General features: G+C 41.5%; 1 protein-coding gene across 6 annotated transcripts in view; it reads right to left on the bottom strand.

Annotated features, from left to right (window-relative positions):
* KLHL4 (kelch like family member 4) overlaps positions 1-27334 on the bottom strand; it is a 569208-nt gene that overhangs the window by 501255 nt on the left and 40619 nt on the right. For 4 of the 6 annotated variants that reach the window (XM_029606594.1, XM_029606595.1, XM_029606596.1 and 1 more), the window contains one exon: positions 23884-23960. The exons of 1 other annotated variant lie outside the window; for it this stretch is intronic. In XM_029606594.1, the coding sequence (XP_029462454.1) occupies positions 23884-23960 (77 nt within the window). Of the gene's footprint in view, positions 1-12238; positions 12319-23883; positions 23961-27334 lie in introns of those variants that run through there. One more of the 6 variants, XM_029606597.1, reaches the window with a different exon arrangement.

The raw sequence follows: 27334 nt of genomic DNA, 5'->3' as shown, positions 1-27334 counted from the left end.
CTGATGTTACATTTATCCAGTCAATATTGAGGTATTTGAAATCCCATATTATTACTGCACTGACAAGTTGGTTAGCTTCCCTGATTTCTCTTACATTTCATCAACTGTCTGACCATTTTGTCCAGGTGGACAGTAGTATACTCCTATCACTATACTCTTATCCAACACACATGGGATTTCTACCCATATAGATTCTACTGAGCATTTAGTCTCTTGCATGATCTGTATCCTGTTGGACCCTATACCTTACTGGACAAAGTGCCACACCCCCAGCAAGTTTATCCTCCCTATCATTGCAATATAATTTGTACCCTAATATAGTTCTGTCCCATGGGTTATACTCCTTCCACCAGGTCTCTGTGATGCCAGTTATGTCAATCTCATCATTTACTGCTATACACTCTAACTCTCATACTTTATAAAATTTCCCCCCCTGTACTCATGAGCTGCTTTCCGCCCGCCCATGTGCACGCATTTGTTAAAATCCAGCATGCTTCTGCGCAAAGATGTATTTTATAACATGCGCGCAAGCGATGCACGCATGTTATAAAATTGGCACATCCATGTGTGTGCACCGGGAACTGTGCACATATGAATGCATGCACACGGCTTTGAAATCTACCTTTGCATAAATAAGTATGATAGTAAATAGAAATATGCAAATGTTTTTAAATTTGATTTCACAGAACTATGAATGTTGTGAAAGTTTAGTACAGTTCATCCAATATTCTCAAGAAGTGAACATAACCAATGGTTTAACAAAAAAATGTCTACCATGTTTATTCACTGAAGCTCTTTTTTCAAGGTAGAGAAGGAGAACAAGAAGGAGGAGGAGAAGGGAGAACATAAGATGTGCCATACTGGGTTAGACCAATGGTCCATTTATCTAACATTCTGTAGCAAATTTGGAAGTACTCCACAGATCCTTTCCCTGTTTCTCAATCCCAGGCTACTAATTATTAATGGACTTGAACTCCAGAAACTTGTCCAAACCTTTTTAAACCCAGTTATCCTATTAACCTTGATTACATCCTCTGGAAGCAAATTCTGCAGATTCATTGTGTGTTAACTGAAAAATGCACTTTCTTCAATTTATTTTATATCTGCTACCAATTATAACCCCTAGTCCTAGTACTATTTACAAAGAGGTATATTCAAACAGCTGATGAGCAGCCAAGTTAACTGATTAATTTTACCCGGCTATCGTTCAGTGAATTTTCAGCTGAACCTAACTAGCTCAGTTTTCAGATGAAAATTTGCTTAAAAAGCAAGGTTAAAGGAGGAGTCAATAGGCCCACCTAGTAACTCAAGGTGAGGTTTAAGTTTAAATCGGAGTGGCCTCGGAGGGAACGGAGGCAGGCTGCGCGGCTCGGCGCGCGCAGGCTGCCGATTTTGCGCAGCCTTGCGCGCGCCGACGCCAGATTTTATAAGATACACGCGGCTATGTGCGTATCTTATAAAATCAGGCGTACTTTTGTTCGCGCCTGCTGCATGAACAAAAGTACGCGCTCGCGCAACTTTTTAAAATCTGCCCCTATATCCTGTAGAATCCTTTCAGAAGTTCCAGGAAATTAAATCCTTGGTCAGAGTATGATGTTTTTCAAAATTGTACATTTGAATTGACTTGTAGGTGTTTTGCACTTTATTGTTCTGCTTTTGCTCACAGCCTGAATTTGAACCCAGGCCTTGTTTACTAAGACTGTTTTCACATTCTAGGGATATTTTTCAAACTGCCCACTTTGATGAAAAAATCATAGGTACTTTTTACCTACAGCCAGTGTACCAGTATTCAAAAGGAATGTATGTGCATACCCCCCCGAAAACCTGGCCCAAACACCCCCTGCACGCGCCAAGCCTATGTTGCATAGGCTTCTGGTGTGTGCAAAGCCCCGGGACGCGCTTAAGTCCCGGGGCTTTCCGGGGGGGGCATGGCGGGGCGTGGCGCGGCCGGCGTGTCATCCGGGGGCGGTGCTGCGGGCATGGTTTCGGTCCGGGGGCGTGGCCACGGCCTCCGGACCAGCCCCTGGACCGGAACATGGCACGCGGCAGCCGGCCCAGTGCACGCAAAGTTATGCCTCCCTCGAGCAGGCGTAACCTTCGCGACAGAGGTAGGGGGGTTAGATAGGGCCGGGGAAGGTGGGGGGAGGCGGAAGGAAAGTTCCCTCCAAGGCCGCTCCGATTTCGGAGCGGCCTCGGAGGGAACGCACGCATCTATTGAAATCCCGCGTACTCTTGTTCGTGCCTGGTGCTCGAACAAAAGTACGCGTTTGCGCAAGTTTATGAAATCTACCCCCAAGTGTGTCCTTTTCCTCTGCAATCTAAACATACCCCAGGACTTGCATTGTTGGTACAATGTGCAAACTTTTAGCCACATTGAGGGAGGTCAAGTTTTCTGATAGTCGATTTATGCAGGTAAAACAATTTTTACCCTTGTAACTAACATTGAAATCTGTTCTCTCTGTGTCTATGGGGAAGAGCTTCATAATGTCAGGTTGCAATCTGCTGCTATGAATCAGTAGTAGTAAACTGTCTTGGTTTCATTGTGTTAAAATTTTAGTTTAACTTTTCAACATTTCTTATTAATTTATACATATTCACAAAAGATAAATTATGTTGTGAAAAATATAGGATCTTGTTTAGAATAAGATTTCTTGCATTCTCTGCTTATGATAAAACTTGTTTTATAAACTGAGTCCATTTAATTTTCTAGAAACTGCTGTGCTGGAAATTCCTTTACTTGTCTGAAGTTTTATTTACAGTTCTATTTAAAGTGACTGCAATGCAAAATTATGCAAACCAGCTCAATAACTGAGCACATAGCAAAACTACACACAAAAATAGCTTCACAAACATGATTTTGCAAAAACTTTACCTTTATCTTAATGTTTTTGCAAAAGGTTTATAGAAAAACTATATATTATTTTGTATGAATGTGCACTTTATTTTTTTGTGTCTCATTTTTCTTTCATGTTGTTTTTTGCTTGATTTCATTTTTTAAATGGTTTGTTGGGGGTTTTTTGTTTTTCCTTAATTTCGTGGTTATTGTATTCTAAGTCCAATTAGTGCGCATTAACATGAAACAAAAAATAACAAAATATTGATGCTTTTCTTTTGTTTTCCAATTCCAACAAAATGAAACATTTTAAATGAATGCACATCCCAAATATTTTGCTACTGATTTATTTTCATATAAGTACAAATAGCAAAATATGATGTGCAAAATTCTAACAGTTTTTCTCCTGTTATTTCATAGGTCTACTTGACTTGTATTATTCCTAGTTTGTACATTAATGTATCTATATATCATTTGAATTTACATCCTACAAATGTATCTATCATATATGTTAACTATTAGACACACTGAGATTGTATTAAGTGATGTGTCAAATCTCTTTTAATCAACTTTATACTGTGCTCTGAAAATTGTCATGATACTATTCTATTTCCATGGTTAACAAATTCATCAGTTTTCATTGTTATTTCTTTAAATGTTTTGTTATTTCAGAGAGCATATAGTCAGATACATACTCCCTTGCAAATATCCTATGTCAATAAAGCTATGTTTAAAGTTCCACATTAATGACCATGTTATTGAAAAGTCAAAACTTTTCGCAGTGACCCTGTACATGGAAAATCTACCAGACATGTTGACATACATTTTTTTCTGACATCCTTTTTGTCCTTTAACTACACTAGCAGATTGGAAATTTCATAGTAAAACTCTGGAAAAGATTGACCTTTATGATAATTTTGAATGTACATGTCAGTTACAGTTCTTTTCAGAACCATTCTTCAGTACATTGATTAGACCATCAATTTATTCTAAATACCCAAATCATTTCTTTGGGCATGATTAGAGGACTGATTCACTGTGACATTTCTCCCATTTCTGTTTCTATATGAGAAAGACTATGGGGCCGATGTAATAAGACCCTCGGCAAAACAGGCGCTCGTAATGTGCGCGGGTTTTGATCACCGCCCGCGGCTGAAGCTGCCGCTTCCGCAGGGTGGAAAAAAAAAATAAATTATGCAAATGACTTGTACGCAGAAATCCGCTGTGCTGCAGAAAACAGGGCAAATATTTTCATGGATGCTAATTCACAACAATCTTGCTGCTCTTCTGACCGTGTATCTGCCCGCCCAGGGAAGCACCTACCTCAGATGCCGTGAAAAGTGCTTTGCTACGCTGGCCACTCTGAAGCCGAGATATGCATTCAGCCAGGCGCTTATCAGGCCACTCATGCTCTTCTGTTCGTGGCAGAAAAATCTGCACAATTTGGGCGCCCAGAAAGCCGCTTAGCTTACCTTGCTCCTTGGGCACTCAGCAAGGCGCTTAGTTGCTCGCAAATCTATATGATCGGGCACCCAGAAAAGCGCCCAGGGAAGCACCTTAAGCTGGCCATTCCAATGCCCAGAAAAGCACCTAGCTAAGCTGGCCATTCAGATGCTGAGATAGGCGCTCAGCTAGATGGTTTTCAGGATGCTCGGACACAGACATAGGCCCCCCCCCCCCCCCCCCCCCCCCGAGTCAGCGCTGACACTTAACTCGTGCCCTGACCATGGCGATAAAAAGCCCACATTAAAAAACCCATGCTAGCACTAGCGCGGCTCCCTGCATTGCCTATGATTAGCTAATCACCTCCTTTGTATGCCGTTAGCATGCATTCGTATAGGAAAAACCGCAAGTCTGTGAGCGCTTTTGTATGCACTTTTTTCCCACACACAAAACCCTTATTGCATCCCCGTATATGACTCTGCACAGGAAAATGCACATACAAATGCACAAACCCGCGGCAGCTTCAGTGCACCTTATTACATCAGCCCCTATAAGAGATACAATGCTGGCTTAGACCAAAGGTATATCCTATCTCGAATAGTGGCCCATCCAAATATCTAGGAAAAACCTGGCAGATTCCAAAGAGTAATTCCATTTCTTGTTGTCAAACCATGGAATGTACAAGGAAGGATAAAACACTTTTTTTTTTCTTTTTTTTTTACAGTTTTCTTCTTTCTTATGAAATTGTTCCTACCTCTACTACTTGCAGTATTGTGCTCAAAATACCAACTTTTTTGTTTTTGGGTTGTGATTTTTTGGTGAAGCTTACATAAGAATATAAGAACATAAGAATTTACCATACTGGGTCAGTTTGAGAGTTCATCAAGCCCACTGTTTACAACAGTGGCCAAACCAGGTCACAAACATCTGGCAAGATCCCAAATAGTAATTCTATCCCATGCTGCTATTGCATAGTAATAAGTAGTGGTTATTTCTTAAGTTTACTTGATTAGTAACAGTTTGACTTCTGCAGGTATTTGTCCAAACCATTTTTAAAACCCAGCTATGTTAACTGTCTTAACATCCTCTGGTAATGAATTCCAGAGCTTAACTGTGCATTGAGTGAAAATAATTTTCTCCAATTTGTTTTGAATGTGCTATTTACTAACTTCATAGAGTGTCCCCTGGTCTTTGTAATTTTTGAAAGAGTAACTGATTTCAGTTTAACCATTTATTCCACTTGTGATTTTATAGACCATTTCACCATTCCTGGATGTGTAGCACAGCCCATCTATACCCTGCTGATGCACCCCTGCTAGATTTGCTGCCTGATACTGCCTTTTCCAGCTGTCACCAGTGGGTTGTCAAGCAGTGTTAAGCCTGTGTTACATTCTGACTGGTCCAGATGGTACGGGTGCAATGGAAGCTACTCACTTCCACCTTGGCCAGCTGTGACTGCATCTGGACACAGCACTGAGTGTACAGGTTAGGGATCACCCATCTACTAAATGCTATCCTGGAGGGAATTTTGCAATTTGGGTCTAAAAAGTGCAACAGATACTTATATCCCACATTCTCAAACACCTTTAGGGACTTATCATCCTCAGAAATAATTTCTCCTAAAACCCATATAACCATCTTTGTTGTTGCCTGCCTCTTGACAAGGACAGTGATAAAGGACACTACCCCATATGTTCAATGATGGCTTGCCTCTGAAGAGTAGGTGCTGGCTGCCAGCCTGCCATGTCACTGGGGGGAGGGGCCACTTGGTCAACTTGGGAAGTGGACGTCCCCTTTAATGTGGTTTTCTTGCTCCTGCTGCTTTCATTATGGGATAGGTTTCTAGACTAGTACTTGCCTCCCTTAAAACCAATACTAACAGGTGTTTTATTTCCCAATGATGGAGCATACCACTGCTTGAAAGATAGCTCAGTACCTTCCTTACTGATGACCTTTTAATAGTGTATGCATTATGCAAAATGCTGATTTTCCATAACTGTAAAGTACCTCTATACCTGTGGGATCCCCTCTCTGGAGCTTTGGGTACTAGAGATGTGAATCGGAACCGGAATCGGTTCGGATTCCGGTTCCGATTCACATCGTGTTTTGTTTTTTTCGTCCGGCCCAATCGCAGTTTTATTTATAGGCTGCGCCTGAGCCGATAAACAAAAAACCCACCCAGACCCTTTAAAACTAATCCCTTAGCTTCCCCCACCCTCCCGACCCCCCAAAAAACATTTTACAGGTACCTGGTGGTCCAGTGGGGGTCCCGGGAGCGATCTCCCGCTCTCGGGCCGTTGGCTGCCACTAATAAAAATGGCGCTGATGGCCTTTGCCCTTACCATGTGACAGGGTATCCATGCCATTGGCCAGCCCCTGTCACATGGAGAGAGCATCTGGATGGCCGGCGCCAGGTACCTGTAAAAAGCTTTTGGGGGGGTCAGGAGGGTGGAGGAAGCTAAGGGATTAGTTTTAAAGGGTCGGGTGGGTTTCCCGCCCTCCCCCAAAACGATAAGAGAACCCCCACGAACAATATCATGGGGTTTTCCTATCGTTTTGGGGGAGCCCTCGATTTCTGACGAATTTGAAAAATATCGACAATATTTTCAATCGTCCGAAGCCCGATTCGCATCCCTATTGGGTACTGTTGCTGGAACTGGGATTGAGGGTAGACCATGAGATAAAAGGTAAGGGGCATCTCTCATGCTCTTTACTGCATTCCATTTCTGAGGAATGATCTTGGCTCCAGCAACATTGCTTACTACCTCTGGGGCTATGCTATCTACCTGCTGCTGCTCACGGGATATTATACTAGTAGGAGTAACTAGGTTGTCTAAACCCTTCGCATTTACTAGATTTTCAATATCCCCTTCCTCTAATTCTTCAAATCCCTCACATGATTCATGTGACTAAGGAAGTTCTGCAAAGATCTAATGGTCAGAACAGAACAGATAACACTGTGCTGGTTTTAGCTGATACACCACTAGTGCTGCTGCAACCCTCCTTGCTGAGTCTGTCTTTTCCTGTACTTGCCCATACTAACAGTGGAGATGAAAGCAGGTGGCTGCTGTCTACCTTGTTAGTCAAATCTGCCTTTCTTGCTGGCTTCCCCTCTTAACATTATCAGGGGATTCGTAGTTCTCATGATTGTATACTTCTCATTACTACCAGTATTTGTCCCAGCTATCTCTGGAGGAAGAATAGCCTTCTCTCTTCCTCTTCCATTTTCACATCTCTTGTTACTAGTAACTTAATGAAATTTAATAACATAGTTAGGGGTTTTCAGTGTTACAAAGTTTATACATCCTAGTATGGAAACGCACAGGAAACAGACCAGTTAGTCTATATTGTCAAAAATAGCACAGTGAGTGAACTGATTTTGCTTGCCGAGTGGCTAAGTATTTATGTATTTATTTTATTTATATTCCGTCTTTCGGCACTTCAAAGCAGATTACATTCAAGTACTGTTGGTATTTCCCTATCCCCAGAGGGCTTACAATCTAAGACCTAGAATCACTAAGGCATGATGTTTTATCGTGGTAGGGGCCCCAATAACGTGAGAGGCATACCTGTGATATTGTCTCTCTTCCCTGATAACATACTGTGGCTACATCGCCACATCGTTTTGTGTTGCAGTAGCATTCCATAAAGCAAAATAAAGCAGCAGAGGTCCTTACCATGTAATGGCAGGTCCCAACGCACAGGGCCAACATCGCCTTTAAGGGCCATATGGCCCAAAAGTGAGTGAGGAAGATCCTTGGGATCCCCTTCCCGCCAGGAAAAAGAGAGAGGCCCAGATCTAGGTGAGAAAGAGGGAGAGTGAGTATATGTGTGTGTGTGTGTGTGTGTGTATGTAAATGTGTTTGTGAAATAGCCTATGTGGGTATGTGTGTGTGAGAGAGAGAGGAAGCTTCTGCATGTTGGTGAGAGCCTGTGGGTATGAGAGAGAGGGAAAGTGTGTGTGTATGTGTGAGAGAGAAAGCATGTGTGTATGAGGAAGCATATATGTGTGTGAATGAGAGAGAGAGGGAGTATGTGTGTGTGTGTGTGTGTGTGTGTGTGTGTGTGTGAGTGAGTGAGAGAGATTATGTGTGTATATTAGAGAGAGAGACCCTGTATGTATGAGAGAGAGAGCATGCTGTGTGTGTATGTTGTTATGAGAGAGGAAGAGTGTGTGTGTGTGTGTGTGTGTGTGTGTGAGAGAGATCATGTGTGTATAAGAGAGAGGGAACATGTGTTTGAATGTGTGAGAGATCCTGTATATATATGAGAGAGAGGGATAGTGTTTATGTGTGTGAGCATATGTGTATGAGAGAGGAAGAATGTATGTATGAGAGAGAGGGAGCATGTGTGTATATATGAGAATATGGAGAAAGTTTGTGCCACCCTTCCCCCATCCCCTATTCCATCCCACCCCTACTAATCCATGACAATCTCAGAGTGACTGGAAATCAAGAATTCACAGGTATGGAAAGTGTGGAATTTTTAAAATCTTTATTAGTTTTGATTTCTGGCTGTTATTGGATGTGTCTGATATTTTGAAATATTTTTTGTTTGGGAAATTTAAAAATAATGTATGAGTTTTTAATTATTGGATATTCTAAGAATATTTAAAAACAATTGAATCTATATGTCAGTTTTTTGAAATATTCTATTAGTATGTTTTACTAGTATTACTATTTTATATTTCTTGATTGTATTGTTGGTTGTTTTATAAGGAATGAGTATGTTTCTGTTTTTCCATTGTTGCAATGCATGCAGAGTCTGGCTCTTCTAGTTTCCAGTTCAGTTTTAGTCTGCATGTTTGTGTTTATACTTTATGATCTCTTTATTTTATATTTGGTAAGGGTCTATTTGTGTTCTGCATGTGTGACTTAGGTGAGGTATTCTGCTAGCACAGGGGTAGGCAATGTCAGTCCTGAAATGCCTCAGTCAGCTCTGATTTTCAGAATGTCCACAATGAATATGCATGAGGTATATTTGCATATACATATCGTATGCATAGTTATTGTGGATGTCATGATAACCAGTCCTGTTTGTGGCACTCCAGGACCAGAGTTGCCTACCCCTGAGCATGTGGTTTCTGTATAGAGATCAATAGCAGCCTGACTTGTTCTGTTTTCCTAATAGAGATGTATTGGTGTTTTAGGGGCTGGTGTAATATTTGCAATGTTGCCTTTTCATAGATTCGGTTCTTACTGTTTGAGTCTGTCAGTTAGAATGTTATGTTATGGCAGGTTTTCTACAGGTTCTGAGTACATTTGTTGCTGGATTTTGAGGCATTTGTGTTGCTGTTACTGATGTAACACCAGAATTTGAATATTATTTTGTTATGGTGGGAAGCAAGGGGAAATATCCTTGTTCTACTCTGCACCCGCCAATCTTCTCTTTCCCTCTATCAGTCCATCTCCACCAGTTTCTCTCTCTCTCTACCCCTCCACCAGTCCAGCCTCAGTTTGTCTCTCTCCTATCAGTACATTTTCTATCAGACTCTCTGTGTCTCTTCATTGGTCCATTTCCACCAGTCTCTCTTTCTCTCCCACCACCAGTACATTCCCACAGGTATCTCATTCTCTTTCCCTCCACCAGTCCCTTTCTTGCCAGTCTGTCTCTCTTGAGTTCTCCCTCAATCAGTCCACCCTGATCAGTTTCTCTCTCTCCCCCTCCCTCCACCAGCACGTCTCCGCCAGTATGTGTCTCTCTCCCTCCACCAGCCAATCTCCATCGGTCTGTCTCACTCTCCCACCCTGCCAGTCTCTCTCTCTCCACTAGTCTATTTCCTCTAGTCGCTGCAGATCCAGACTGATCCAACTGTGTACCTGCCCATAGTTCTACTGCCTAAGTTACTGAATAATGGTACATTCTTTCACATTTACTGCTGTACTTTGCAATTACACATATTCAGTTTATATAAGTAAGCATTATTTAGTAAGTTTTATATATTATGAATGAGCCTGGCATGCATATACTTATTTCTTTATTACATTAATAACTTTTCTATATAAGGCATAAAACTGCAGGTAAAAATGAAAGAGAAACATGTGGGGGGGGGGGGGGGTCTATGAAAATTTTGAATGTTGTAAAGGGGTCCATGATCCCAAAAATGTTGGGAACCCATGCTTTTAATGGGACTGAACTGAACCACAAATTGACTCATTCATCTCATTTCACCATTCAGATTGAAAAGAATGTGCATCCCTGTTATTCATACAGATAAAACTGTAAGGCTGTAGCAAACTTACCATAGTAAATTAGGACTAGTAGTTACAGCCCCTTCATAAAGTATACAAGAGAGAAGCAGTTTCTGCATGTTAGTGTAATGCCATGAAAATGTTTTCTATGTTTAGTACAACCAGAGAAATAGCCTAATGGTTAGAGCAGGGGGCTCTAAACCAGGAAAACAACAGGTTTACTCCCAGTAGCACTCTTTGTTGTTTCTCTATTACCTCGGGTACAAACTTAGGGGCCGATGCAATAACATGCATGTTAAAATGGGCACTCTTATTGAGCACCTGTTTTCCTAATGTATGCACTACCCTGTCTCTTGGGCACCTGATGCAATATTTTAATGAGCTGCTCCATTAAAAAGGACATGCTAGGGAAGGATTATGTGTCCCTAGTGCTCAAATGCATCGGGTGCCCAGGAGACATGGCTGTGTACCCACAATTGCAATGGGCGCTCAATACGAGTTACCGTTTATCCCGCTTCAGATTGATTTCTGGACGCCCAATATACACGCACAATAGCAAGAGGTGAAATCGGCCTGGAGTGTGTATATTATGTGTGGTTATTATGCATCCAGAATTTTTTTCTTCATCAAGCTGTTACATTTTACCTTTATTCTTAAACACTGCAAGCAATAGGTGTTTAAGAATAAAGGAAGGAACCACACATGACACTATTTTTTTTTATTTCTCCTGAGTCCTTGACTCGCAGATTGATTTAACACCAGCTCCGGGGCTGGAGTTAAATTTGCTGCATTAAAAAGTGCACATTGGATGCCCAGCGATTTTCTGCATCAGGGGGGTAATAGCTAATAGCCTCATCTACCTGGATTTTACATGTGATGAGCGCTATTGCTATGTGTTTGGGTGCATGTTTTGGACGTGCTAATCTCCTTAATGCATCAGGTGCTAATCTAGCGCGTCCAAAACGAGTGTCCAACCGCATGTAAACTTACATACTAAGCAGAGTGCAATTTATTGCATTGGCCTGTTAGATTGTGAGCTCAGTAGGACAGGAAATATCTCTAATGCTTGCATGTAATACTTTGAAATGCCTGAAAATCAGACTAAAAATTAAAAAAATATCCAATGCATGAACCAAGTGAGCACATAGCATAAATGCATAAACTATGCCAGCTTGCAAAATATAAATAGCATGAAACGAGGTGAGGGTTTTTTCGTAATAGATACCATTTAGATAAACAGCATTTACTCCTTTGGAATATAATATTCATTTAGATATTATAAATGGCAAGTAAAATATCTGCCTGCTAAATAATATAGGCCTGCAAAGGCAAAACATTTTTTTTTTAATTTATGAAGGGATACTATATTTTCTGAACTCTAAGATGAATAAATTAAAAGCCTAACCACACTGTCTTTTTGTAATGCACACAGTTGCCATACAGCTTAAATACCCGTTATCATAGTCTTTATCACAACTGGAAATTTGATAGCACAAAAGACATAATATTTTTCCAGTGGAACCACAGGCCAGGTTTTCTGGACTTTCATCTCATTTTCTCTTACTCACATAGATAATAGGCAGCATAATACACATTCAGTGAACACATGCAGCTTTCCATTCAAGCAAGGTTTCACCAGCACAAATGAGGTCATCATTCTATGCTGAAATTATGTATTTCTTCTGTGGTGCCACTGAGAATTTAATAAAGAATGTACCCATGACTTCACTGACAATAGCATTCTTCAAATCTAGTAAAGGTCTTCTCTTACCGTGACTGTATTTTAAGCAAAAGCAAAAAGCCGTGGAGCCTTTTTCAGGCAAGGCAGCAGAAAGTCTTGTGGGCTGAGATCAAAGTGTGGATTTTTTTTTCCCTTAAGGTTGTTAAAACTAAACATAAGACTTTTGTCTCTTTCCAGTGACAAGTTATTTCAGAACTCTGTAACCTACTTCCTCTTTCCTCTGCCCCAATCTGCTGACAAATATTTGCATTTTCCCTAAAAAAAAAAAAATCTTCCTTTCTGAACGGAAATTCCTGATAAATGTGTTCTCTTGAACTTCCTTCACTACCTACATTAAACAACTGGCTCCAGGGACCATTTCCCTTGGCTTTTGCTGCCTGCTTTCTAACCAACATTTCTTTAAAGGCTTGTCATATGTGCTTTGATTGTCTCTGTATGCCCGCATTTAGAACTTCCAGTATTAAGGTTTACAGGAAATGTTTGTTTTTTTTTCTTTAATGGCATTATTTAAAAAATTGCTGTGGAAATATCCTTCAGAACATGTTTATGGCTTTCACTAGCCCCATGTTAATTGACAATTATCTGCTTGTTTGCTCAGCTATGATGTCCTTGCTAGGGAACAGAAGGACAGAATTTAAAACCTTTACTCCAGTTCTGTGATTTGGTGGACAGCTAGAGAGCTGAATGTTAGACTCATATTAATCTTTATTATTTCATTTAAGAGAGGCTTTTATTTTTTTTTATTATTGCAGCATAACACTCAAAATGCCATAGTTTTTACCAAACTGAAAATAGAGAATTTTAATAGAGAGGAAATTAATATAAACCGTTTTTGTCTACGGTTAATAACTACAAAAAGTGTATTAAGAATTAGCAAGTATTTCCTTCGGGGGATTTTTTTTTTTATGGATGTAGAGAGCGTGCTTTCAAGAACTTTACCAGAGGAAAAATGGCTGTTCACCCACAGGAAAATTCCTGCTGAAAATTGCTCATCCACCTCAGTGGATATTTTTTTTTTTTATTTATATACAGACATTCGATCTGAGATATCACGATGATGTCAGATGTGCACTACTCCCTTGCTGGCCCTTTAAATTAGAAGAGGAAGCATGGCCTCGCCCCTTAGGAAGAAGGGGCAGGACCTTGGAGAGTGGTGTCCCTGCCGCTGAAGACTGCAGGAAGAGGAGCAGGCCCTGAAGCAGGCCTGATGCCGAAGACAGCCTCCCAAGCTGCAGGAGGTGGACTGAGGGTGGCTCTTCACTGCAGGAAAGCCCGGGGTTGAAATCCCCTGCCCACGGGGAAGCAAGGTACATCAGTGGCCTCCATGCCACATAGAATTCGTAGTCCGTGGCCTCCTGGCCGCAAAAGGGGTAGCAGCGTGGCTCCAGCTACGTGTGGAGCACGTCGGAGGCCTTCGGGCCTCATAGGGATGCAGTAGCGTGACTCCGGCCGCATGAAGAGAGCGTCAGCAGTCTCCGCAGCAGGGAAAAGGAGCAGAGAAGGAGATGAGAAGCGGCTCATGGCTCCAGCCATGGGCCGGTCGCAACACATCTATGCCCCTATCATGCAGTCTTCATGCTACTGTTTTGGTTCCCTTTGTCCCACGTTTGGAGCATTGGAGTTTTATGGTCACTCTTGCTGCTGCTTTGCTTCTGACAGTGCCTTGGAGAACTGCTGCCACTACTGGAAGCTTTTTGCCCCATTGCAGGTCCTTGGGCTATTCATGCCACTTTTGGTACCACATTGAAATAATCTTTATGTGTTGGAATGCCTTCACCCTAATGATGATGTCTACCCACAAGTTTCATTGGAAATGATTTAAAAAGCCCAAAATAAGGTATATTGCTTCTCCCGTTGACTTTAATGGGAAACAAATGAACAAATACATTAAATAAATTATTTTTTTTTCCTTTGAAATGAACCAATCAAATGATTGTAACCCACAAAATAAATAAATGAACTAAAACACAATTTTTGCCTGTGTACATCCATAATAGATTTAAACTATAAACCATCTATCATGTGCAACTGAAGAGTGTGCCAGCCCAGTTAGGGCCTACTAGAATTTTACAGGGAAAAAAAAAAAAAAAAAAATCAGACTTTCCTAGGAGGAAGGCGTGAAGTCTTCTCTGGAACTGATAGGGCAGCAGCAGTATCAGACTTTTCCTGAAGTAGTAAGCAGTGGAGTGAGATCTAGTTTCTGGGAGGCAGAAGAATGTCAGAGAAAATTCCTATTGGAGAGCAGAGTGGTCTACACTTATTTAAATAGGAAGTGTTTGTGTAGATTTTGATGGAGAACCTGTTGTTGGCATTCCTCTGTTCACACATCAGAATGTATCAGAGTGGACAGTTGCCTTCCTAAATCAAAAAAGTGGGGTTAGAGGGTAAACAAATCCATTGTGAACTATGGCCATGTTAACCTTTGAGGTTTTATAGTGTTCACTCACTGCCTCAGTAGAGCTTAATGGGGAAAGCACTTTTTGTAATTGATTGGTGTTCAATATTGCCAGAACGACTGTGTGAAGAACACAGTGTTGTAGTATAGATTTATTTGCCCTTAAAAGTGAAGAAGTAGAGCAGCAGAAGATAATATGTCTACTTTGCTAAACTACTATGGAAAATAATATCATTATGGGAGCAATTTTCAAACTGTTCATATTGAGAACAAAGACACCATGTAATTTCCTCCTCTCCCCCTCCACCCCTCCCCCGCCAGGGCTCTGATCCAATTTTCAAAGCTAAAGTACACGTGAATCTTGCTGCAGGTATAACGTATGTGGAAGTCACTTGCACCTGCTTTTTCTGTCGGTAGATTTTTGTTTGAAAATTACAAGCAAAAATTTGAAAATACTATCTACATTTCCTCCCCCAACCTAAACATGCCCCTAAGAATGCTTCCTTTCTATGTGGCTATAAGTCAGCATGGACTTTTAACCACATTGAAGGAGGGGAAGTTTTCAAACAGCCAATTAACACAGGAAAATTTTACCAGAAATAAATTGTTTTGAAAATTGTCCTCTCCAACTAGTTGAATTGCCTGGGATGAAGACGTTGTTGTGTTGGTGAAACTAAACACAAAATCATAGGGATGCCAATATTCAATAGGCCATTTAGTGGACAAGTTATCCAGCTAGGGTTGACCAGATAACTTGCCCTGAATATTCAGTGGGATGCACATCCCACTGAATATCCCCAATTAAACTTATCCGGCTAACTTTAAGTCTAAATGGGTTTTGAATATTGACCCAAGATGTTCCATGCTGGCACAGACCAAAGTCTATAAAGCCCAACATCCTAGGGGTGTGCATTCGTTCCCTTCGAATTGGGAATCCGCATGGTATAGGGCCTAATTTGTTGTATTCGTAGGGAAGCGAAACGTATCGCAATTCCCCACGAATACAATGAATCTTCGCCGAATTATTCGGCAGCCTAAAGGAGCCAATTTAAACAAACCCCCCACCCTCCTGACCCCTCCAAGACTTACCAAAACTCCCTGGTTGTCCAGCGGGGGGTCCGGGAGCCATCCCCTGCACTCACACCCTTGGCTGCCGGTTTCAAAATTGCGCTGATAGCCTTTGACCTACTATGTCACAGGAGCTACCGGCACCATTGGTCAGCCCCTGTCACATGGCCATCGGCACCATCTTGTGTTCATACCATGTGACAGGGGCTGACCAATGGCACCGGTAGCCCCTGTGACATAGTAAGGGCAAAGGCTATCGGCACCATTTTGAATACTGGCAGCCAACGGCCGGAGTGCAGGAGGTCGCTCCCGGACCCCCACTGGACTTTTGGCAAGTCTTGTGGGGGTCAGGAGGGTCCCCCAAGACTTGTCAAAAGTCCCTGGTGGTCCAGCGGGAGTCAGGGAGCGATCTCCTGTACTCAGGCAGTCGGCTGCCAGTAATGAAAATGGCGCCGATAGCCTTTGCCCTCCCAGTGGGAGCACTGAGAGGAGAGGATCACCTTGCTAGTGGCTGAAAGGAATCAGTAAGTTTTTGCTTGGGACATTGTCTTTTTTAAAAGTATTGGGGCAAAGTTAACTATTTTGGAATATTATTTAGTGTGTTTGTGCTTTTAGTCAGTAAGGCAGTGAATAAACAAGTTAGACTGTTTGTATTTTTAAATAGTCAGTCAATAAGGCAGCTAGTAAGCAGTAGGTAGTGTGTTTATTTTTAAAAGTCTGTAAGGCAGCTAGTAAGCAGAACTGAGTGTTTGTATTTAAAAAAAAAAAAAACACAACCCCCCCCCAAAAAAAAAAAAAAATAGCCAGAAGCTAGAAATAAGCTAGGAGCAGTGTATATCTAAGTAAAAAGGTTGAAAATTTCAGTTACTCACTTTGGAAAGGTGTTGAGGTAGTGTGATTTGGTTTGAATAGGTACCAACATTTGTTAATCAAGAGAGCAGTGTCACTCTGACTGACTAACTGAAGATAGACTGTTTGTATTTCCCAACCCACCCCTAGCTCATCCTTTAATTTATAGGCAGGAGCCACTTTCACAAAACAAACAAAAAAGACCAAATAATTTATTGAGAGTTTGATCAGACCCCTGTAGGCCACTACCAAACATATAGTGAATTCACCAATACATTTAAAGGACATTAGACAAATTCCTACTCCCATAGCAACCTAAAACTTAACTAGGAACTGATCAAAATTGAGATGAAGGCATCAGCCCAGCAGCAAGAGAAGGGTTTCCCAGTCCTTTGCATAGAGTGTCACATGTATGATTTTTTACCCACTGGTGAGAAGTTGTACATGTGCATGCGATGCAAAGAACTCCTGGCTCTCAGAGAATGAGTCCGATCTCTGGAGACTAGAGTGGCAGACCTGGAGGAGCTGAGGCAGACAGAGAGGTATATAGATGAGACCTTCAGGGACATAATAGCCAAGTCCCAACTTCAGACTGGCAGCCCTGGTGCTGCCTTGGAGGAAGAAGGTCTCATGATTGGAGAGCATCAACCTGGTATAACAGGAAAGGATCCTGTAGCAAGGAGGGAAGGGTTAGGTCGGCCATCATAGTTGGTGATTCTATTATTAGGAATGTAGACAGCTGGGTGGTTGGTGGCTGGTGGGCATGAGGATCGCCTGGTAACATGCCTACCTGGTGCGAAGGTGGAGGACCTCACGTGTCACCTAAACAGGATTTTAGACAGTGCTGGGGAGGAGCCAGCTGTCATGGTACATGTGGGCTCAGCAGTGCATGGTTTGGATAGAGGTATCTTCAAAGGATACTAATGATGCATTAGAATTAGGGCATCCCGACAGTGAGGTTCCAATAATAAGAAAAGTAGTCCAAGTGCCTGTAACTAAAAACTCTCCTGAGCTAAAAAAATTCTAACTTATCCCTATCAATTAAAAAGCAGAATGAAAATACAAACAAAAAACAAACTTTTAAATGTTTGTATGCTAATTCCAGAAGTCTAAGAAGTAAGATGGGAGAATTAGAATGTGTAGTAATGAATGAAGACAGACTTAATTGGCATCGCAGAGACGTGGTGGAAGGAGGACAACGAATGGGACAGTGCTATACCGGGGTACAAATTATATCGCAATGACAGAGAAGAGCACACAGGAGGCGGTGTGGTGCTTTATATCCGGGGTGGCATAGAGTCCAACAGGATAAACATCTTGCATGAGACTAAATGCACAATTGAATCTTTATGGGTAGAAATCCCTTGTGTGTCGTGGAAGACTATAGTGATAGGAGTATACTACTGTCCACCTGGTCAAGATGGTGAGACTGACAGTGAAATGCTAAGAGAAATTAGGGAAGCTAACCAAATTGGTAGTACGGTAATAATGGGAGACTTCAATTACCCCAATATTGACTGGGTAAATGTTTCATTGGGACATGCTAGAGAGATAAAGTTCCTGGATGGAATAAATGATAGCTTTATGGCGTAATTGGTTCAGGAACCCATGAGAGAGGGAGCAATTTTAGATCTAATTCTCAGTGGAGAACAGGATTTGGTGAGAGAGGTAATGGTGCTGGGTCCACTTGGCAATAGTGATCATAATATGATCAAATTTGATTTAATGACTGGAAGGGGGACAGTAAGCAAATCCATGGCTCTTATGCTAAACTTTCAAAAGGGAAACTTTGATAAAATGAGAAGATAGTTAGAAAAAAACTGAAAGGAGCAGCTACAAACGTAAAAAGTGTGCAAGAGGTGTGTTGGTTGTTAAAAAATACCATCCTAGAAGCACAATCCAGATATATTCCACACATTAAGAAAGATGGAAAGAAGGCAAAATGATTACCGGCATGGTTAAAAGGGGAGGTGAAAGAAGCTATTTTAGCCAAAAGATCTTCATTCAAAAATTGGAAGAAGGATCCAACAGAAGAAAATAGGATAATGCATAAACGTTGGCAAGTTAAATGTAAGACATTGATAAGACAGGCTAAGAGAGAATTTGAAAAGAAGTTGGCCATAGAGGAAAAAACTCACAATAAAAACCTTTTAAAATATATCCATAACAAAAAGCCTGTGAGGGAGTCAGTTGGACTGTTAGATGATCGAGGTGTTAAAGGGGCACTTAGAGAAGATAAAGCCATTGCGGAAAGATTAAATGATTTATTTTCTTCGGTGTTTACTGAAGAGGATGTTGGGGAGGTACCCGTACTGGAGAAGGTTTTCATGCATAATGATTCAGATGGACTGAACCAAATCACGGTGAACCTAGAAGATGTGGTAGACCGGATTGACAAACTGAAGAGTAGTAAATCACCTGGACCGGATGGTATACACCCCAGAGTTCTGAAGGAACTAAAAAATGAAATGTCAGACCTATTAGTAAAAATTTGTAACCTATCATTAAAATCATCATTGTACCTGAAGACTGGAGGATAGCTAATGTAACCCCAATATTTAAAAAGGGCTCCAGGGACAATCCAGGAAACTACAGACCAGTTAGCCTGACTTCAGTGCCAGGAAACATAGTGGAAAGTGTTCTAAACATCAAAATCACAGAACATATAGAAAGACATGGTTTAATGGAACAAAGTCAGCATGGCTTTACCCAAGGCAAGTCTTGCCTCACAAATCCGCTTCACTTTTTTGAAGGCGTTAATAAACATGTGGATAAAGGTGAACCAGTAGATGTAGTGTACTTTGATTTTCAGAAGGCATTTGACAAAGTTCCTCATGAGAGGCTTCTAGGAAAAATAAAAAGTCATGGGATAGGTAGTGATGTCGTTTTATGGATTACAAACTAGCTAAAAGAAAGGAAATAGAGAGTAGGATTAAATGGACAATTTTCTCAGTGGAAAGGAGTGGGCAGTGGAGTCCCTCAGGGATCTGTACTGGGACCCTTACTTTTCAATATATTTATAAATGATCTGGAAAGAAATACAAGTGAGGTAATCAAATTTGCAGATGATACAAAATTGTTCAGAGTAGTTAAATCACAAGCAGATTGTGATAAATTGCAGGAAGACCTTGTGAGGCTGGAAAATTGGGCATCAAAATGGCAGATGAAATTTAATGTGGACAAGTGCAAGGTGATGCATATAGTGAAAAATAACCCATGCTATAGTTATACAATGTTAGGTTCCATATTAGGTGCTACCACCCAAGAAAGAGATCTAGGTGTCATAGTGGATAACACATTGAAATAGTCAGTTCATTGTGCTGCGGCAGTCAAAAAGCAAACAGAATGTTGGGAATTAGAAAGGGAATGGTGAATAAAACCGAAAATGTCATAATGTCTCTGTATCGCTCCATGGTGAGACCGAACCTTGAATACTGTGTACAATTCTTGTCGCCTCATCTCAAAAAAGATATACTTGTGATTGAGAAGGTACACAGAAGGGCTACCAAAATGATAAAGGGAATGGAACTTATCTCGTAAGAGGAAAGACTAAAGAGGTTAGGACTTTTCAGCTTGGAGAAGAGACGGCTGAGGTGTTTAAAATCATGAGAGTTCTAGAACGGGTAGATGTGAATCGTTTTTTTACTCTTTCGGATAATAGAAAGACTAGGGAGCACTCCATGAAGTTAGCATGTTGCACATTTAAAACTAATCGGAGAAAGTTGTTTTTCAGTCAACGCACAATTAAACTCTGGAATTTGTTGCCAGAAGATGTGGTTAGTGCAGTTAGTATAGTGTTTAAAAAAGGATTGGATAAGTTCTTGGAGAGTCCATTACCTGCTATTAAGATGATTTAGTTTTTGGACACTTGCCAGGTTCTTATGGCCTGGATTGGCCACTGTTGGAAACAGGATGCTGGGCTTGATGGACCCTTGGTCTGACCCAGTATGGCATGTTCTTATGTCACAGGGGCTACCGGTGCCATTGTTCAGCCCCTGTCACATGGTAGGAGCAGAAGATGGCACCGATGGCCATGTGACAGGGGCTGACCAATGGCACCGGTAGCCCCTGTGACATAGTAGGTCAAAGGCTATCAGCGCCATTTTGAAACTGGCAGCTGAGGGTGCGAGTGCAGGGGATGGCTCCAGGACCCCCCGCTGGACCACCATGGAGTTTTGGTAAGTCTTGGGGGGGTCAGGAGGGTGGAGGTTGTAGTTAATTTAATTTAGTGGGGAAACGAATAGGAATTAATGTATAAACATATCGGGGGGCCCCCTTGCCAAATGCAACGTATCTGCCCCCGACGAATACAAATCCCGAATGCACATATGGCGTCCCTCTGCACATCTTGTCCCCAACAGCAGCCAATCCATGTCACAAGAATTCAGCAGACCCCTAAAAATAGATCTATTGCTTGTTACTTCCTCCCAGGAAGGCTTTGCCTAATCTTTCTGGCTAATAATTTACCACTTTTCCTTCAGAAACTTGTCCACAGCTCTTTTAAACTCTGCTATGCTACTTGCCTTGACTATGTCCTCTGGCAACAGATTCTACATTCTTTCCAAAGTGGCAGAGACTGAATTTTTAAATAAAATTAAAATCTACAGTTTCCAAATAAAATGTTACTTTTCCCATAATACAAAACAAACACTTCAAATCCATTCTCTCATCATTCACATCATTACTACAGCACTCATTTAATTGAAATGCCATGAAAACCCCTTCAGTTCAATGTCTGAATTTAAAAACATTTCAGAAGAATTTTAGAAGCAGCCAAATGTTTCTTTAATACTTCTTAGATGGTTATCAATACAGAACAAACTTTTCCTATGAACCTGTATTTTATATCTAGACTCCAGAACTACTTATAAATATAACTTTTTAAATAAAGTTTTTCAAAGTCTCATTTTTACATGAATCACACTCTAATTCTTCTCATGACCACCACTAACAAAACTCTGAATTTACAAAGTTTTATAGGTTCTCTGACCCCCTCCCCTAACAGGTATTAAAATAAATGAGTAGCCCTTTAAAAAATTATGGGTGCCTCCTTAAATATTGCACATTAAAAACGCTAGATTTTTGAACCTTAAAAGGTCTTAAAACAATTTGGGGTAGATTTTCAAAGGGTTATGAACATAGGTTACGAGCGTAACCCCTGAAAACCTACCCCAAACCACCCCCCTGCGCATGCCGAGCCTATCTTGCATAGGATGCCGGCGCGCACAAAGCCCAGGGATGCGCGCAACTCCCGGGGCTTTCCTGGGGGGGGGGGGGGGGCGTGTTGCAGCCAGCGCGTCATTGGGGCATGGCCGCAGCCTCCGGACCAGCCCCCAGATAGGACCATGGCGCGCTGGCGGCCTGCCCGGTGCGCGCAACTTAAGGCAGGCGTAACTTGTGCAACAAAGGTAGGGGGGGTGGGTTAGGAAGGGGAAAGTGCAGGGGGTTGGAAGGAAAGTTCCCTCCAAGGCCGCTCCGATTTTGGAGCGGCCTCGGAAGGAACGGAGGCAGGCTGCGCGGCTGGGCGTGTGCAGGCTGCCGATTTTGGGCAGCCTTGCGCGCACTGACCCCAGATTTTAACAGATACGCATGGCTACACGCATATCTATTGAAATCCAGCGTACTTTTATAAAATCTGCCCCTTTATTTTTACCTAAAAAGAGCTTACAGGCACTTTATTAGACAGTCCCTGATGTCATTGATGACATCACTTAGGGTCTTTACCCATGCACTGGGAGCTTTGCACCGAGTGTATTTTTTGTAATTAATCTATACAACTTCTGCAACTTCTACAATAGCAGCTCTGAGCTGACATTTTTTTTTAATTTAAATTCAAATCCTGCCTCCTCAGGACTCGCACATGGGAGAAAAGAGACCCAAAGCAGCAGCAGCACCAGCACTCGCCATGTCGGACATTCCCCACACACGTGGGTTTTTTTTTAACTTTTGTTTCCTCCATACTGGCAGGAGTTCCCACTCTCCTGCAGCACCTCCCACAAATGCCTGCACTTCAGTGCGTGTCAGCATGTGAACATCAGGACGCATCGGGACCCTCGGAGCAGCCTCGACACTAAAAATAGCCATCTTCTCTAGTCGCTAGCCTCTCCATTTTCAGTTGTATATGCGGCAGCCATCTCACTAGCGGTACTCATATTGCCTCTACATTTAAACATGGCTCGAGCCGCCAAAATCTTCCTCACTCATGGCACACGCCGCTCACAAAAACAAAATCAATGTGGCGCTCATGCCGCCACCACTGCTCCCTTAGCCCTTTTTCCTTGCGACCCCCTCAACCTGCCGCTCCATCTCTAAAACGCGGCGTTTCAACTGCTGAAGCATTTTTCTTTTCCCTTCTCGGGTCCCCAAGACATCAAGGTCAGTTCACACCCTAAAAAAAAAAATTGTGGATCACAACCCACACAGGCCATTCAAGCCCCACAGGCACAAGTATTTATTTATTTTTCTTTACCTATCTATACCATTTTTACCAATATTAGGCCTGGATTTATCAAAATGCACTAAATATTGCATGCGATAGGAAAAGGGGTGTGTTTTATGGTAATAGGCTGTTTATTGCAAAGTGTGCTATCCTAGTACTTTGCATAGGTATTACTGCAAATTGTGATAACTTTTTTGCAGTTTGTGGTTAGTGCCAAAATTGTTGTAATTCCTGCCTACACCCACTGGAGGGAGGGAGGGAGAGAAATAGAGAAAGAGACTAGCCATAATGTCCTCATACTAGGTAGGTATTTATACCTCTCTATGAGGACCACCTAGTTACTCATAGTGAGGTTTAGATAGGAATGTAGGGGTTAGGGGCCACTTTGACTTTCAGAGTGAGACATATGAGCAGAAAAGTGCTCTCATGTAAAGATTTGATGACCTTCGGAGTGGGGAAACTCACCCAAAAGTGAGATTTGTGCAATGTTCTCTCAACCTAGCTTGATGTTACCCAGAACTCTCTCTCTCAAGGACCTCATAGCTAGGCTGTCTTTCCAGCAGCTTAAAATACTATATATAAAGCCATATTGCACAGCTTAACACAAATGAAAAAGGTGTAGTTAAAGCCAGCCCCAAACTCCTCTCTTTTTTCTGATTTGCATCGCACTATTCATTAAAGGTACTTAACACATGCAAAAACACCACATAGCACTTTGATAAATGACCTCCTTAGTAATCTATAAATCCACATTTTCAGAATGCTTTCAATTTTATCTCTGGATCTACTGGATAGTCAATATTATGCATTTGTATAGCACATATCAAATGATTGCAGCACTGTACAAAGACACATAATGGACAATCCCTACTCCTTGGATCTCACCAGTGCTTTTTTCTGCAAAAAAAAGGTGCTGATACTCACATGTAGGGCCCTCCTTGGATGTGAGATGGGAAGAAGCAACCATCCTGGGACCCAATCCCTGCAATTGTCCACATAGCCTATGAAATAAATGCATTGCAAATATTATAGACTACCCTAGAACACCAATACACTACCTATTGGGAAAACAAAATAGACTACTATAGATCACTACACGGAAGCAACACATTAGCAGAATATCTCACCCTGATCACATAGAAAAAAACAGATAAACCTTCACCAAATACAGAATAACTGACCACAACTTAAATAGAAATATGAAAAAACTGAGCTAGAAACTCCAAGAAGGCAAACTCTGCATGCAAGAAAACACTGAAGAAATAGAAACAGAAATGCTTTTCATTCTTTACCATGCAAAATACAAAGATGTCAGACGTTGCACATTCTCATTCATATTCCCAAAAATGACATTCAAATCACTAAACCAAAAAGAAAAGCCTTTTTTTCCTACTTTGTTGTTTGGAATTTTTGGACCCAAACATAATACCCAACTCTCACAGGAGAGACTCAGCAGCTCCAACATAAGACATCCACCTGACACAAATAGACAGTGATGGGGGTCCCAACATAAGACCTTCCCTCTCCAACCCCCTCCACCAAACACAAAAGAATGATGGTAAGGGGCTCGAAGTCCTGAATATAACACTTCTGACCCTCCCTCATACTACTTTGCCCTCTCCCTCTTCCCCCCAATCCTGGGTCACTCTCTGTCTCTCACCTCCCTCCTCCCAGTAAACAGGCTAAATCCCATCTCTTTTTCCCCAGGGTCCCAGCATCTGTCTTCTTCTCTCCAACACTTCCTTGCTTAGGCAGCGGTCTCTCTTCTCTAAGTTCTTTCTCCATGCAGAAGAGAGTAGACAGAAAGAAGGAGCAGAAGTGACTAAATGCAATGGATTTTTTCTAGTGGAGGGGGATACCAAAGGGAAATTCAAGCAAACGCAAGAAAAGATGCTAGTACTCAGAACCAGCATGCACCCCTGAACAAAAGCCTTGGATTTTACTGTCTATTCAAGACAGACAGACAGACCAGGATGCGCAGCAAAAAACAAATAGGTTTGGCATGGAGAAGGGGTGATATGAGAGTGTCTAATTAGAGGAGACAACAGTATTGTAGAAAGGCCCTTAACATCATAAGAACATAAGAAGCCATACTGGGTCAGACCATGGGTCCATCAAGCCCAGCATCCTGATTCTAACAGTAGCCAATCCAGGCTACAAGTACCCAAACACTAAATAGATCCCATGCTACTGATGCCAGAAATAGCAGTGGCTATTCCCCAAGTCAACTTAATTATTAGCAGTTAATGGACTTTTCCACCCAAAAATTATCTGAACCTTTTTTAAACCCAGCTACAGTAATTGCACTAGCCACATCCTCTGGCAACAAATTCCAGAGCTTAATTGTGCATTCAATGGAAAATAATTTTCTTCGATTAGTTTTTACATATGCTACTTGCTAACTTCATGGAGTGCCCCCTGGTCCTTCTATTATCCGAAAGAGTAAATAACTGATTTACATCTACCCATTCTAGACCTCTCATGATTTTAAAGACCTCTATCATATCCCCCCTCAGCCATCTCTTCTCCAAGCTGAACAGCCCTAACCTCTTTAGTCTTTCCTCATAGGGGAGCTTTTCATCCCCTTTATCATTTTGGTCGCCCTTCTCTTTATCCTTTTCCAGTGCAATTATATCTTTTTTTTAAATTTATTTTTATTTATATTCCGCTTGACCAGGATTGTACACAGTGCTCAAGGTGTGGTCACACCACGAAGCAATACAGAGGTATAACAACATTTTCCATTTTATTCGCCATTCCCTTCCTAATAATTCCTAACATTCTGTTTGCTTTTTTGACTTGCAAGGCACACTGAGCCAAGAATGTCAATGTATTGTCCACTATGACGCCTAGATATTTTTACTGGGTGGTAACTCCTAACATGGAACCTAACATTGTGTAACTACTGCATGGGTTATTTTTCACTATATGCAAACCTTGCACTTGTTCACATTAAATTTCATCTGCTATTTGGATGCCCAATTTTCCAGTTTCACAAGGTCCTGCAATTTATCACAATCCACTTGTGATTTAACTACTCTGAATAATTTTGTAACATCTGCAGATTTGATTACCTCTCTCAACGTATTCCTTTCCAGATCATTTATAAATATATTGAAAAGCACCGGTCCAGGTACAGATCCATGAGACACTCCACTATTTACCCTTTTCCACTGAGAAAATTGACCAATTAATCCTATTCTGTTTCCTGCCTTTTAACCAGTTTGTAATCCATGAAAGGACATTGCCTCCCAACCCATGACTTTAGTTTTCTTAGAAGCTTCTCATGAGGGATTTTGTCAAATGCCTTCTGAAAATCCAAATACACTACATCTACCGGTTCAACTTTATCCACAGGTTTATTAACCCCTTCAAAAAAATGAAGCAGATTTGTGAGGCAAGGCTTCCCTTGGGTAAATCCATGCTGGCTGTGTTCCATTAAATCATGTCTTTCTATATGCTCTGTGATTTTGATCTTAAGAACATAAGAACATGCCATACTGGGTCAGACCAAGGGTCCATCAAGCCCAGCATCCTCTCTCCAACAGTGGCCAATCCAGGCCCCAAGACCTTGGCAAGTACCCAAAATCTAAGTCTATTCCATGTTACCGTTGCTAGTAATAGCAGTGGCTATTTTCTAAGTCAACTTAATTAATAGCAGGTAATGGACTTCTCCTCCAAGAACTTGTCCAAACCTTTTTTAAACACAGCTACAACTAACTGCACTAATCACATCCCCTGACAACAAATTCCAGAGTTTAATTGTGCGTTGAGTGAAAAAGAACTTTCTCCAATTAATTTTAAATATGCCACATGCTAACTTCATGGAGTGCCCCCAGTCCTTCTGTTATCCAAAAGAGTAAATAACCGATTCACATTTACCCATTCTAGACCTCTCATGATTTTAAACACCTCTATCATATCCCCCCTCGGCCGTCTCTTCTCCAAGTTGAAAAGACCTATCCTCTTTAGTCTTTTCTCTATTTTTCCCAGCACTGAAGTCATGCTCACTGGTCTATAGTTTCCTGGATCGCCCCCGGAACCCTTTTTAAATATTGGAGTTACACCGGCCACCCTCAAGGTACAATAGATGATTTTAATGATAGATTACAAATTTTAACTAATAGATCTGAAATTTCATTTTTGAGTTCCTTAAGAACCCTGGGATGCATACCTCTTGTATCTCACCTTTTAACCATGCCGGTAATAATTTTGCCTTCCTTCCACCTTTCTTAATGCATGGAATAAATCTGGACTGTGCTTCTAAGATTATATTTTTAAACAATGTCCATGCCTGTTGTACACTTTCAGCCTTTGCAGCTGCACTTTTCAGTTTTTTCTATTTTCTTCATTTTATCAAAGTTTCCCTTTTAAA

Source organism: Rhinatrema bivittatum, chromosome 6 (assembly GCF_901001135.1).
Source record: "Rhinatrema bivittatum chromosome 6, aRhiBiv1.1, whole genome shotgun sequence".
NCBI classification, from domain to species: Eukaryota; Metazoa; Chordata; class Amphibia; order Gymnophiona; family Rhinatrematidae; genus Rhinatrema; species Rhinatrema bivittatum.
This window is presented reverse-complemented; position numbering and strand designations above follow the sequence as displayed.